General features: G+C 38.6%; 2 protein-coding genes across 2 annotated transcripts in view; one reads left to right on the forward strand and one right to left on the reverse strand.

Annotated features, from left to right (window-relative positions):
* The first annotated feature begins 637 nt into the window (after positions 1-637).
* On the forward strand, positions 638-12,542 carry LOC124862823 (transcription factor MafK-like). The gene is given in 4 exon segments (XM_047356967.1): positions 638-1,016; positions 1,019-1,053; positions 8,673-8,751; positions 8,836-12,542. Coding segments are annotated over 4 exon segments (681 nt in total). The 5' UTR covers positions 638-887; the 3' UTR covers positions 9,274-12,542.
* The window catches only part of LOC124862822 (transmembrane protein 184A-like), a 35,372-nt gene continuing 33,459 nt past the window's right edge, over positions 12,459-14,371 (reverse strand). Inside the window, exon 9 of the mRNA XM_047356966.1 lies at positions 12,459-14,085. Within this exon, the coding sequence (XP_047212922.1) occupies positions 13,856-14,085 (230 nt within the window). The 3' untranslated portion in view covers positions 12,459-13,855. The remainder of the gene's footprint in view (positions 14,086-14,371) is intronic.

The following is a 14,371-nucleotide window of genomic DNA, read 5'->3' on the forward strand; positions in this document are numbered from 1 at the left end:
TAAATCATTAGTTGTCAAAGCTGGTTCAGAACGTCACCAAGGTGGGTATGAACTGACTCATGATCAATGTGGAATGACCCACTTGGGTGAAAACTCCATTGTAACAGAAAATAGTCTGAAAGGAAAGGGACTCAAAGAGTATGAAATGGCAAAGCTGCAAGTTACAACTTATAATTCAAGTGATCTTGGACACTGACGCCAGCAGGGCCCCCAAGTAGCCACAAAGTCTGCTTGTTGTATGAGCCAACTCTACATACAGTAGGTGTAAACAAAGTGTTTTCGTTCTTTTTCTTTTTTACCAAAGTCTCAAGCAAATGAGATTGTTTTAAACTGAAAAGCTCATCGAGCAGGACGATAAAAGTTTCGACCGTATAAGGCTTAACATACTTAGGATCAGTAGTTAATTACCCAAAATAGTAGTGACGTTACAGGCTGCAGTTAAAATAAGAGAAATCCTGTGACTTCTGGGCTACTACTCTGCATACTTTCCTCAGTAATGGAATGCTGCTGCTCCCAAAAGGCAGACTGAGGGGTGGGGGCGTCGCTGTTTTCCCTCAGTTCAAGCACATTTTTGAATACCTTGTGTTTAACCCTGGCCATAAAACAGTCCACTCACAGGAAAGGCGACTCAGCTGGTGGAGAATGCAAGCAACAATCGCAGCAAGTAAACCTCTTTAGAAATGTAAAGTTTCTCCCGGCTGGCAAACTGACTTTGATATGTTTTGTAAAGTAAGCAAAAGCTGTTGCCAGCCGTATCTGTCTTCTATTTCTGGCCTCCCCCCGGGCCCCCCTCTCCAGACTGACGTCAGCAGAAAGTTATTTTCATGAATGGAGGGGGCGGTCACGAGGAATCGGTGACGTGAGCGCTTGCGGAAGCAGAGCGTGGAATGTTGGTACATTGTTGTTGTTTTGTAGTTAATTCAGTAGGAGGATACACCACTGCCCGCCAGTCGCGTCTCGCCGACTGTGTCAACTCACTTCGTGGCTTGGATAGAAAAACTTACTCCGTCACTTTTACGCATTCCCCGTCTACATATACCCGCGTTCACAGAGGTAAGGTTGTTTTTTGTCGTGTTTTACTCCCCTAGAAGATGTTTTGACATTTCTCAGAAAGTTGCTAAAGTTTCTCACGCTGATGTATAAGCGCAGACAGGCTGGTGTTTGGGTCCACTGGCCCGTGAGGAAGCTTACTGGTGGTGGTTCTGGAAGTTTACGTTGACTTTGCGGATTGTTGGGAGCCGAGAGGACACGTGTTGGTGCTGGAGAAAAAAAATAGAGTGCACACAAAGTGATTGTATTTAAAGTGAGATAAAAATAATCTACAGAAACTCTCAAGGTCTTTTCCTCTCTTTATTATCGTTTATATTCCAGTCATAACCAATACTTTAAAATGATTCTTAGCTCTCTCTCTCGCTATATATATAGATATATATAGATATAGATATAGATATAGATAGCTAATAAATGTGCATTTCAAAGCGGAAAACCGGCGGAAAAATTATAAATGTATATCATGAGCCAGCGTGGAACCAAAAACTTAAAACCCGACTTTGTATTCTTTTTATGATGGGTGTTTTATTAAATTCATGTTTTGCGAATTGAATGAACTCTTTAAGGAAAATGGAAGTGAAATAACCCAATAATTCCCTGCTATATTTGTTGAAGCTATTTCCGCGCACAAACATTTTCACATCCCTCTAAACTAATTCTAACACAACCCCCTGATATAGATTCCTATTGCAAAATGCCAGTCTACGTTTTTTGACATCGGAATCAACACGTGGTCTGCATTGTAGACATGTGGGACAAAGGGCATCGGAGACCACCGGCGCTGACAAGTCTATAGCAGTGGCAGCACATATTTCCACAACCACTAAATGACCCAAATGGAACAAATGTCTTTATCTTATCGGGTGTTTCAGTACGATTTCTGGTCGACATCAATCTTCCTTTCTTGACCACAGTAAGGGAGTCATGTGCTGTAAGGGGCAATGACCTAATGGCCCATGATTCTCATTGCTTTGTTGCATAACATTTTGGACTTTGCTCCAGTGATTAATAAATGGAAAATATTTGTCTTTGAGTTGCTTGTTCCATTGAGAGGTTCTAAAGATTTGACGCCAGGAAGAGGTTTCTGATGAGCGCCCTTCAGCTTGGGGTGGGGGCATGGGTGGTGGTAGCATTTGTACTTCACTGTCATATGGTTAACATGTGGTTCAGTCACCAAAGTGATGATGTGTGTTTTGGAGGGAGAGCTTACAACAGCTGACTCATTGTGTCATCAAAGCACTCTAGGAGAAATTCCCCCTAAATTGACAGACTGTATAGTTTATTTTCAGAGTTTAACATTTTGCCAGAGTTCAGTGACAATCAGAGTCGATTGCACAACACATTGTGGTAAAATGTTGTGAAAGTGAAATATTTGTGGTTGCTGATGGTATGACTCACAGGGACCACATTCGCTGTGATGTCTTTTGCTCCTCTTGTTGGGAAAAAAAGATGCCTTGTTTATAATTATCTTTAAGGAACTTACATTTTTTTTAACACTATTGGATGTGCCAAATAGTGTGTAAACAGAAAAAAACACACATTTGTAAGAAGAGGTATTTTTCTTCTTAAATCAGTTCACTCTGCCACCTGCAAGTGAAAATGTTTTTTTTTTTTTTGCTTTTCCTTTCAGAGTTATTCGGTCCTAAACAGCTGCTTTCAACTTGTTATATGTTTCAGCAGACCCGGCTCTAGGTTGTTCAGGATCCTAGGCAGAATTTTATTTGGGGACTCACTTCCACCACAGCACCACTAATATACAAATCTGTAATTAGAGTAAAATGGTGCATTTCCAGATTGACAGATCCATATTTTGCATTGCAAGCAAAAAAAACCCAAGAAAACAACATACTGTCATTTAACTATTGTCCTGTTTTCATTGCGTTTTTACGGCTATAGCATTTTTTAAAAACCTGTCCTGGGAATTTGTAAGTGCTCTTGTGCCTCCCAAGCTATCAGGGGACCCTCAGCAGCCACATGTACCGGCTATGCCTTGGGCCGGCTCTGAGCGTCATCTATTTGAGGAATTCCTTCTTTAATCTTTTCGGAGCTGATAGCAGCTTGTTACCGCTTTGCAAAGAAAATATGTGATCAGCAGAACAAAAAAATTAATCCAAAACATACAAAGTTATGATCCTCTTACCCAAGACTTGGAAAAAATACTATTTAAAAAGATGCAGTAAAAACTCTTAACTATTTACTAAAATTAATGTTTGGAACCTGTCTGGTAATATTTGTCTTGCTGGTCACTCATATTTAATCTGAGTGTAAAAAAGTGAATAGAAGTGCGTGTTCCCCCCTGCGTTCCTAACATTTCTGTATCCCAATGTCTGCGAGAATATCTTCTCCATGAGTCCTCCTCCCTTTCCGCACAAAAGGTTCCGGCTGATCATAGCAACCATTTCCAAGGTTCTCTGTACTTTTCCTTCCTCCCTGTGAAACAACGGGATTTTCCAGGAAACTTCAGATCAGGAGGGTGTGATTCCCTGCTGCTGGTCGTCGCTTTTACCCGTAAACAGCATGACTCACCAGGCAGTTATGCTCTCCGTTTCCTATGCATAACATCCCACCAAATGTGCTGCGCTGGAGAAAGAGCAGAGTGCCATGCACGTCAGTTAGGAGTAAAAATCTCCTCACATTCCTGAATAAGTGTGGGAAAAGCTTTCTTAGAAGAGTGTAAATACTCTGTTTCTGTTTACTTCAGACTTCAGAATATAAAAGAAACAAGTCAGCTTTCTTTTAGCTCCAAAAGCATGAGCTCATAACTCTTTGATAGCTGTTTATTTTAGGAGGGGACAGGGCCCCACGGTATCATGCTGTAACGAAGATCTGTTAATGTTTCATTAAACATGAGGAACAGTTTACAGATCTTTTTGGTTCAAAAAGAAATTCTAGTTTGTATGTTCTGGATTTACTTGTCTTGTTTTACTTAGCCTTATTTGTGCTAATGTAAATTGCTGGTTTCTTGTTTTTTTAGTGTCAAAAATATCTTATAGGGTCTCTTCTTTTTTGTAAATATATATATATATATATATATATATATATATATATATACACATATATATATATATATAGTTGAAACCAGTCATGTTTATTCACATACCTGTTTGTTTTCACTGACATTATTTCAGACTAACAAATTCATCTGTTCCAACAATTATGTGAAAGTATAGACATCTTTGGTTTTGTCCCAGAGATGAATGTGATTTGGTGCAAAATGTGCTACACAACACAGGAAAACACAATATCCCCACCACTCTTTCTGAGCTGTAGCATTTTGGCCACTATAAAACTTAGTTTGTGCACATAGGGCAGTTAAAATTGATCCTACTTGGCAATTATATTATCGAGGAGCATAATTTGCATGGAAAATATAATTCTCCAAAACACTATGTTCAAGTAATCTGTTGCAATTGTAATGTTGCACAGATTAATATTGTGATGAATACTGTGATTTAATATATTGTACAGCTCTAATAGTAAGCCCAGAACAAAAGCAAGATACTTTTTGAAGATGCTGGCTAAAGTTTGCAGAAATGGTTCATTATCCAGAGTGAAATGAGTCCTGTGCTGACATTGGCTGAAATGCCACTCAGAGAAGAAGTAGCCATAACTCTAGAAGTGACACAAAAAAGTGAGATTAGAGTTTGCAAATACACACAAGAAGAAAGGCCTTCAATTTTGGAGACATTTTAATGTTCTCGTTATACAAATGCAAATATGCAAATTTTCAAATCTGAAGAAATATAAAAAAATTATTCTGTCATAAAACTATATCACTATTTATTCTGTCTTTCAGTAAATAGAAATAATTTTGGTAATCTTAATATTCATATAATGAGAAAAGTTTAGCCTGGGTTATTGTCAGACAGTGAGGAAAAAAAACTCTTTTATACAGTATATGTAAATATCTGGTTTTAGCTGGTACAGATTCAGTCAGAATGTGCATGGCTTTTTAGTGTTGCTGAGTAAAAGTTCTCTTTAGCTATTAGTCATCAGACCTCTGTGATGAAACATATGGAAATTAGGAGAGTAGAGTTAGAAGAGCTCTGTATTGTTTATGTTTCCGTCCTCAAAGAGTGAACGAGAGGTGAACTACTTACTTGCACACATGTGCACATGGTGCAGATGATTTGTTTGGGCAAGCAGTGCATGTGAGAGGCTTCTGAATTCCAGACATTTAGGAACTTTTGCAACCATTGTTTTAAAAGTGAGGATAATGTGACTCCCACCCCCACATCTGAGTGCACCGCAGAACATATTTCAGAATGCATGTTGTCGCTCTCCTGAGAAGATTTGCTTGTTTGCATGTGAGGGTTCGCACATGTGTGCTTGCTCAGGAATGCGGTTTAGTTTTTTTTTTTTTTTTACCCACCATCAGCGGCTTTGCTTTGAGGAATTTACTCAGACTCCATTATGGAAAACCTGATCTGAGTCACCTTTTTGACCATGCTGAGAAGCCGTGTTTTATTTGTGTGTCTCCTTTGCGAGTGGATTTTGCTGTGTGATTATAATTGCTGCTTTTCCTCTAAGGAAACTTGATTATGAGAAGTATGTCTTAGTGGAAACTGCAAGAGAATAAGCACACATCTGAAGAATTTCAGGGCAACAACTTGGCCTCCTGATTCCGACCGGAGGCCCCTTGATGGAGAGGGAGAGGCACCTCATCACTTTTCCAAGATTTCCACAAAGAATAAAAAAAGGGACTCCCTCTGATGCGATACCACTTAAAATTAGCTTGTAAAGGCCAACTATGAACGAGACAGTACACCAGATGGTCCTCTAATCTCTAAACACACCTCTAGTTTAGCACCTTTCTGCATTTTGCATTTGTTTCCATTTACCTATTCTAAGGGAAGTTCTTGATGCTTCAGAGTAAAACGGTTGTTTTTTAAATTTCACTTCTCTGCAAAATTCAACCACATTCTACAAACTCCTGAATTAGCATATACCGTACCTATTTATGGCCTAAAATATGTAAACATGATAAAGATCACAAAGTGAACTCCAGCACCTGGAGTTTTTTTTTTCCAATTCTCTTCACAGCACTGTAGAGAATATTTGTCCTCTCACTGAGGTATCACTTAACACATACTCTCCTATATTTGTTTAGTTGGCAGAATTTTATGTCAGCAGTGTGAGCTAAATATATCCACCAGAGTTAAATAAGGGCATGGAGGAGTTCAGGAAAGCTTAGTGTAAGAGGATCCAACCAGAGAGAGACAGCCTTAAATCGATAGACTGCATTGTCTCGCAACAAAAATACATCACTGACTGTAAAGGAAAGTATTTCCCTATGACATTCCCTCTCCTGGAATTTTCCACAGCTGTACTGCTCTGTAAAGTTCAGCATAACTGTAAATGTTATACTCATCTTATAATGTGGGACGAAAAGCAAAGCATTGGGGCCTGACTGTTGACCCAGAGACCTCACATTAAACAATAAAAAACTGTAAAAGACTGGCTAGAAGTTAACTTGCAAAATTAAGAGAAATATAATAGAAACAAAGTTTAAGATAGAATATCATGATCAGATTTAGTTTGTGCTTCTTCTTAATGCTATCTATGGGCCATGCTGCGGTTATGAATGAGAGTTGTTTACCCTTTCCCCTTTCGGTGACCATGTGACTCACGCTCCCACGCCCATTCTCAGGACGTTTCCATGGTAGCTGTTGGAGCATGGGACAGTGAACTCCCAGTCAGGCTGGTCTGCAGCTCCTGAAATGGAGCCTTGATGTTTGCCATGTTCAGTTTTTTTCTCCCCTTTGCTTTTTCTTGTTTTTTGTCATAAGAGTAGCCTGAGAAACCAGTTCCCCTGTATGACGAGTGCCAAGCGGCCTTTTTTAAAAACCGGACCTGGCCGTCACACACAGCAGAAAGTTTAAATCTTGAAACAGTTCTGTGTTTTATTTCTGCTTGTTCCTATAAGCAAGTTTGGCTCATCTCCCTCATAAAATGAAAGACAAACACTATCAAAAAGTGATGGATTTTAATTGAGTGTCTTGCTGCCATCTGCTGGCATGGATTGCGTTAATAAGCAGAGAAACTGTCTAACTGTAAAAACGTTACAAAAAGATATAATAGGCTGGGATGGCCAACTTTTCTGTGGAGCTGAGAGTTACATGAGGCATTGGTGGAATCAGTATTAATAAAAAGAGAAATGAACAAACGTAAGCCAGAATAGCACTGTATGTCACACAATGAAATGGCACCAGATTCCTCATACTAATATTTGAGGTGACTGAAATATTCACAAAATTAAACTATGCTGAAATTAAGAACATGCTTATAAGATGACAAACAATATTTTAAGCATACAAGACCCTCCATGAACACACAAGTGTTATTTTTAGCCAGTGTGATGGATGTCATTGTGGCTGGTTCTAATGTGTTTAAGCTCTTTAGAACTGTGTAGGTGATTATATTAGAACCAAGAAATAGATCTTAGAATGGTTAATAAACTATATTGTCAAAAGTATTTCCTCACCCATCCAAATCATTCAATTCCAGTGCTCCAACCACTTCAATGGCCAAAGGTGCATACAATTCAGCACCTACAGATGTAGAGTAATTCTACATTAGTGAAATAATTAGTAACTCTTAGGAGCTCAGTGAATCCCAGTTTGGTACTATTATAGGATGCTACCTTCGTGATAAGTCCAGTTGAGAAATTTTCTCACTACTAAATATGTTACATGTGACTGTCAGTGACATTATTACAAAGTGGAAGCGGCTGGGAACGATAGCAACTCAGCTATATAGTGAGCAGAGGTCACCAACTTTCTGCACAGTCGATAGCTTTAGATTTCCAAACTTCTTGTGGCCTTCAGATTAGCTCATCAACAGTATATGGAGAACTTCATGGAATAGGTTTCCATGACTGAGCAGCTGTATCCGAGCCAATCGCAATGCAGAGCGTTGGATTCAGTGGTGTAAAGCACATTGACATTGATTCTACAGCAAAGTAATGATGACTCATGCCTTTCTGTCTGTGGATGCGTCTGGGTTTGGTAGTTGCCACGAGAACAGCACTTGGCTGACTCTACTGTGTTAAATGTGAAGTTGGGTGCAAAGGGGATTATAGTGTGGAGATGTTTTTCAGGAGTTGGGCTAAGCCCCACTTTTTTTTTTCCTGTGAAAGGAACTCTTAATACTTGCCAAATATTAAGAGAATTGTCCAACATGCCAAGACATTTTGGACAATTTCATGCTCCCAACTTTGTTGGAATAGTTTGGGAATAGCCCTTTCCAGTTCCAACATGATTGCCCAGCACTTCACAAAGCAAGGTCCATGAAGTTGATTGACCTGCGCAGAATCCTGACCTCAATACGGCAGGAACACCTTTTGGGATAAATTGGAATGGAGACTGGGAACCAGATCGTCTTCTCCAACATCAGTGTTGACCTCACAAATGTTCTTCTTGAAGAATGATCAATAATTCCCATTAACGCATTTCTAAATCTTATGGATAGCCTTCCCAGAACAACAGATGCTTATAGCCAGAAAGAGTGAGGCGACAAATCAAACCCAAATGAATGGGATGCTATTTAAGTTTGTAATGGCAACAACCACAATTAATGTGTTCCTCTCCAACTAAAAATGTGTTTATCCGTTTCATTTTCAGTGCAACTTCTGTGAGGTTCTGGTCGGTTTTCTGCATGCAGGGCATGACGACTCATTTTAAGACAAGCAAAGCTTTAAAGGTAAGCCTGGCAAATTTAAGAAATGCTTTGTGGAACTGTCTTTGCATGTGGAGTTTTTCTTCACACACTGACTGCATTCTGCAGGTCAAAAATGAGACGGGTGAGAATGCCCCGGGACTCAGTGACGATGAGTTGGTGGCCATGTCTGTGCGGGAGCTGAACCAGCACCTGCGTGGGCTGACGAAGGAAGATGTCGTACGGCTGAAGCAGCGGAGGCGGACCCTGAAGAACCGAGGCTATGCCGCCAGCTGTCGCATCAAGCGTGTCACCCAGAAAGAGGAGCTGGAGAGACAAAAGACAGAGCTGCAGCAGGAGGTGGACAAGCTGGCCCGAGAGAATGCCAGCATGAGGTTGGAGCTGGATGCCCTGCGAGCCAAGTATGAGGCCTTGCAGTGTTTCGCCAGGACTGTAACGCGAGGGCCAATCTCACCCGGCAAGGTGGCAACTACCAGCGTCATCACCATTGTCAAGTCCGCTAATCACAACAACACCAGCCCGACCACATTCTCAGCTCCTTCCTAGTGCTGGGAGGACTGGGCTTTTCCTTCTCCTGCCTGGTCTTCACTGGTTCTGTCCTGAATCCAGCCATCTTGTACTGAGAGGATGCTCAGTAGTTTGTTAGACTGAAGGATTGGGCGCCAAGCTCTATGTCACATTATGCTGCATTCACAGTTCTGTCTTCGTTCGCCTGTCTCTTACACAATCTACACTGTCTGCACACTGTTCACATCCCCATCCCGACTCCCAGCACCGGCAGGGTATTGGGCCTCTGTGACTGATGGTAGAGATATATTACTGTCCGTCTTACATGCCCTAATGCTGCATCACGCCTCAGACCGGTGGGATATTTGATACTGCAGGACATCAATTATAAACGATATGACTTTGTGGCAATATAGCTGTTTGTAATTTCTGTACATTTACATAAAAACTGTAAATTAAGCCTTCAACTGTTGACTTAAAGATCTATAAGAAATCTATTCCTAACATGCAGTTCAGCACAGTAAGGTTTTAAATTTTTCCAGTGATCTGAGAGACAGATGAAACATAAGTTTTCACTTTTTTTTTTCCCCTTTATCTTTTCTATTTTATTCTAAGCCATAAAAGAAGCTGGGTAAGAAGTAGTAAACTGACAAACATGTCTTTGTATTGCATGTTTGGAAAACACAGAGTAATGAAAAGAAACACAAAATCTCCATCAGCTATGTTTGCTTCTGTTTACTCTGTTTTAGATGAATTAGTAAGTAGGGTTGAAATGTGTTGTTAAAGACATTGTGAAGTCTGTTTGAGAAGGGTTGGGTGTAAATTCTGATGGCTATTTTATAGCTCTTGACTCCAAATTGTAGGTTTCCTTTTTTTATACCATTAATAGGTTTTAAACCTCTTTGTAACTTATGATGAAAACATTACATTTGAATGTGTTTAGGAAGCAGATTGAGCAAAAATAGTTTGTAATTAGAGAATTTTCTTAATTACATAGCACTTATAACTGTAAAGATACAGTATAAAGCAAATTACATGATACAATTTCACAGAAGCCATTCTTGTATGTACTAAATGTGTGATGATAATGCGGTGGGAATATTTAGTGGCAGTCTAAAGTAAGGATGTATGGTAAACCCTGCTGCACTTGTGATGTTTGGTGGATAATCCATATTGGATATAGTGATAATGAAAGCAGTCCTTTAAAAAAATCAGCTATCTTCCTGTATATTACAGATTAAAGGTGACAAATCCTTCGCTGGTTCTGTTGTCACGTTGATAAACTCCGTCCAGAAAAGAAAAATCATTCCTACCGCTGGGTCACAGGAAGTGCTGCTGCTGCCGGTGTTGGTATTTTTACAGCCAGTAGCTATTTACTTTTGCGTTTGACACACTCTTCTACAAGAAAAACTCCTGACACCTGTCTCTTAAAAAAATTGAATGCAGTAAATGCCTTTCTCTTTATGAACATCTTGCATTATTTAAATATAAAGCTGACTTGAAAACAAGCTGTTCCTACAGAGGATCCATTCTTAATGTTGAGACAACTCATGTCAGGATTTCATCTTGCCTTAGAGGACATGACTGTTCTACCCCTGTTCAATAGCTGCAAAGAACAGAATGGGAAACTATGCTGCTGTACAACCTGCTGTGATTTTATTTTTTCAAGCAGGGGCATTGCTGTGTTCTTTCTCTTTTTGAATTTTCACCCAGTTCCTATGTTATGTCCTATGTTCTTTTTCTGACAGTTTTATACAGTCTGCATACAAAATACATAAAAATATACTTATTTTTCTGTCTTTTACTCTCTTTAGAGTGGTGTGTCTGTGTAATCACTAGAGTTAAAGTGATATTGATGCTGACTATTTGTATTCACATTTATGAGACTGTGTTCATAACTTAAATCTTTTATATATTTTTACTTGACAATTAGCTGCCTAGGGTTACATTCAGATGGCTGATATTCTGTAACCTTGCAAACAGTGGAAATTGCAGTTATGTCAAATATAAGCACATGTAGAACTGTCGATGTAATGTTAGTGAGATGTAAAATGGACCTCATTAGAATGTGATCAAACGGTCAACCGTGTTATAGGATCCTTCAGTGCAAATTTTAAAGCATGCTTGTACTTTCCCACCGAGACCAGTGTTGTGAAAACTTGGAAAGTGACTGCATTGTCAGAGCATTTTTAAGGCTTCACGTGTTAAAATATTTCCTAAGAGCTTATGAGCTTAAACTAAGTGTAAACCTGGTGCAGTCACCACAGGTTTTAAAAGTGTTCCCTACAATGGTAATGCTTTTATTATTCAGCACTGCTAACCCAAACCCAGTTAATGTGATAGTCTGTTTCAGTCCTAAAACCAAAAACAATATTGTTTTGTTTACATAGGTCTACTTTAAATGCTCATGACAGCTAAAATGCAAAGCATTATACTGACCTCTGGTGGTGAGTCTTCAAAACTATAAGCACTTATATACTGCATCTGAGACCAAGTTGGCAAATTTTGAGAACATCTTTTTTTTTTTTAGACAATGCAAAACGTATTTTTTTACTGTGCCAAATAAAAGACAAACCTTTCTCTAGGTGAATTACCAAACCAAGATCCATGATGTTTTTTTTTTTTTTTGTACAGATCCATAAAGACACATTTTCCAATTAATTTAAACAGATGTTAGAAAAGAAAATGTAGACAGATTTGTGGGACAAGGAAAATAAATTCCTGCCGTAGATGTTTACTAAACTTTGTCCAGGACATTTTTCTTTCCTCTTACAGTTTAATATATTTGGCAACATCCAGACGTTCTATTCCGGCCAACACTTCTGGATGAATTGTAAATATTGAAAAGGCTCGTATTTTGATAAGTGCAAGAATATTTATGGAATTTGTTTCCTGACAAACATGACTTTTTAAATAAGCTTTCAACACCATCTTTGCCGTTCTACAGTCTACTGTTTAAATTCTGTTATAAAACTGCTGAAAGGACAACACAAATCAAATGCTATTTTAATGACTGCAATTACTATGCTAAATTAGTTTGGAGTAGAAGAGTTTCTTTTTTATCTATTCACAGCAATGAGTTGAGGGCAATTAGTTGCCATCTATAAAAAACCTTGAATGAGGACAGTAAATGGCAGCATAAACCAGTTATGTACCCTTTAAACTTGTTATTAGTCTGCTTATGTTTTGTATTTATTTCATGGTATTAAAAAGGAACAGCTAAATTATTTTTTATTTTATGTTCATTTATTTACCTGTTCTCAATGAACTACCATCATGTACAAATAAAACATTTTTTCCTGCCCTGATTGAAAAGAAAATATGGTAAATTATTTCTTTTAATAGTACTGCCATATCTGTTTTTATACCTTTTAAATAAAAGCTCTTTCCTTATTAAAAGCTTCACTCAGTTTTTTGCATAAAAGTTTTAGACAAGTCATTTTATCTGAATTTAAAACCAGTTTAAAACTACTTTGTACACGTCTGCATTAATAATGAATAATTTCCCAGAAAAACAAAACTGGCACAAGGGAAAAAAAAAAAAAAAAGCACAATTATGACTTATGAACAATAGAAAAGTCCCTGAAAGGCTATACATCTTACCCAAAAAATTATTTGTATAGTTTGTTAAAAAAAAAAAAAAGAATAAAAGTACAATTTATCAATGTTCAATTTCTGAAATGGCCTGAACTTTTCACAATAAATAGAAAAAAAGAATTATATTTTTACACAAACAGACCATACTGAACAGCACAATTAACACTAATCAATTTGTGTACATATTTCATAACCCTTACAATATAGGACAACATGAGCATCAAAATTGAATCATAAAACTCTATACAACAGTTACAATAGAGAATATTTCTAAAAAAAAAATTAACTGTTACATGGCTATTTAACTGGGCTACTCTTTATCATGCTAAGAAAAAATTAAGAATATCCAACTTCCCACTTTGTAGGCAACAGGTTTATCTTGCTACAGTGGACACCGAAGTGCAGTTTGAATTGCCTGCTCCAAAAACTAATGCATTTTTGAACAAAAGCCTTTCATTTGTCAGGAAACCATGCCGAGGAATGCTCAGAAATACTTCAAACAAGCAGATGTGAGTAACGGTCCATGAAGTGCCATTCTCGGCCATTGCCTGCTTCCCTGCCTCCCACCTGGAGTCACATATGAATCATCTGTTCTTTGAAATTGACATGATTCAGAGGGAACACAACTTCAGACAGGCTGCAGTGACAAGACGGCAAAGACGGAATCTGCATCGGGGACGCAGCTGAAAATCCGGCGGCTTGATTTGAAGGAAGCGCATGGCTCCTGACTTGTATGATGAAGCAAAGATGTCATTTTCCAGATTATCACAGCAAGGTGGAGACGGATTAGTTCTCATCCTATTCAGCTGCGAAATTTAAAACTGTTAAAATTTCATTAACATCTTATGATTAAATAAACATAACGGAACAGAAGCAGGAAGTCCTCCCTAAATACTTGCTTGTGAAAACGAACCGCCTGTGTTCAACCCAGCTTTGTGAGTGATGCAAGACAGCTTTTTCCCCAGGGGGTCAGAGGTAAGGGTGGAAAGGGCACCAACACCTGGGTCTCTTGCTGGAAAAATGCCTAGAACTCGTCATCTGATGTAATCAGCATGATTTTGTCAGACTTCCGAGAGCTCTTGTTGCCCGTGGCCACTTTTCCATTAGTGCTGGGCTGGGTGACCTCCTGTGTGGATTGCTGAGTATACTGCTGATAGGCTGGGGAGAAGTTGTGGATGGCATCCTGCACCATGTCTCCTGGGTTTATGGTTTCCTTTAAGCCGCTGGAGATGCTCTGCATTGGGGGGAGAGACTCTGCAGAAACAATAGGATAAAGTCAAGCTTTTTAATGCACAAAATTGTGCGGTTACATTTGCAGAGCATAAATAAAAGTGAAGGTACGACACTTTAAAAAAGTACTCCAATTTTAGTCTGAACTCTTGTCACTTATCTGGAATCAAAACAATTACAGCAATTTTTATTTTTATTTTTTAAATTCAACCAAAATTCTTCAATTTTGTTAGAATCATAAAAAAAGTGTCTAGCTAAAGACAGTTAGATCACTGAAAATATTCGCCATCCAGGGACTATAAAACTAAAC

Source organism: Girardinichthys multiradiatus, chromosome X (genome assembly GCF_021462225.1).
Source record: "Girardinichthys multiradiatus isolate DD_20200921_A chromosome X, DD_fGirMul_XY1, whole genome shotgun sequence".
Classification (NCBI taxonomy): domain Eukaryota; kingdom Metazoa; phylum Chordata; class Actinopteri; order Cyprinodontiformes; family Goodeidae; genus Girardinichthys; species Girardinichthys multiradiatus.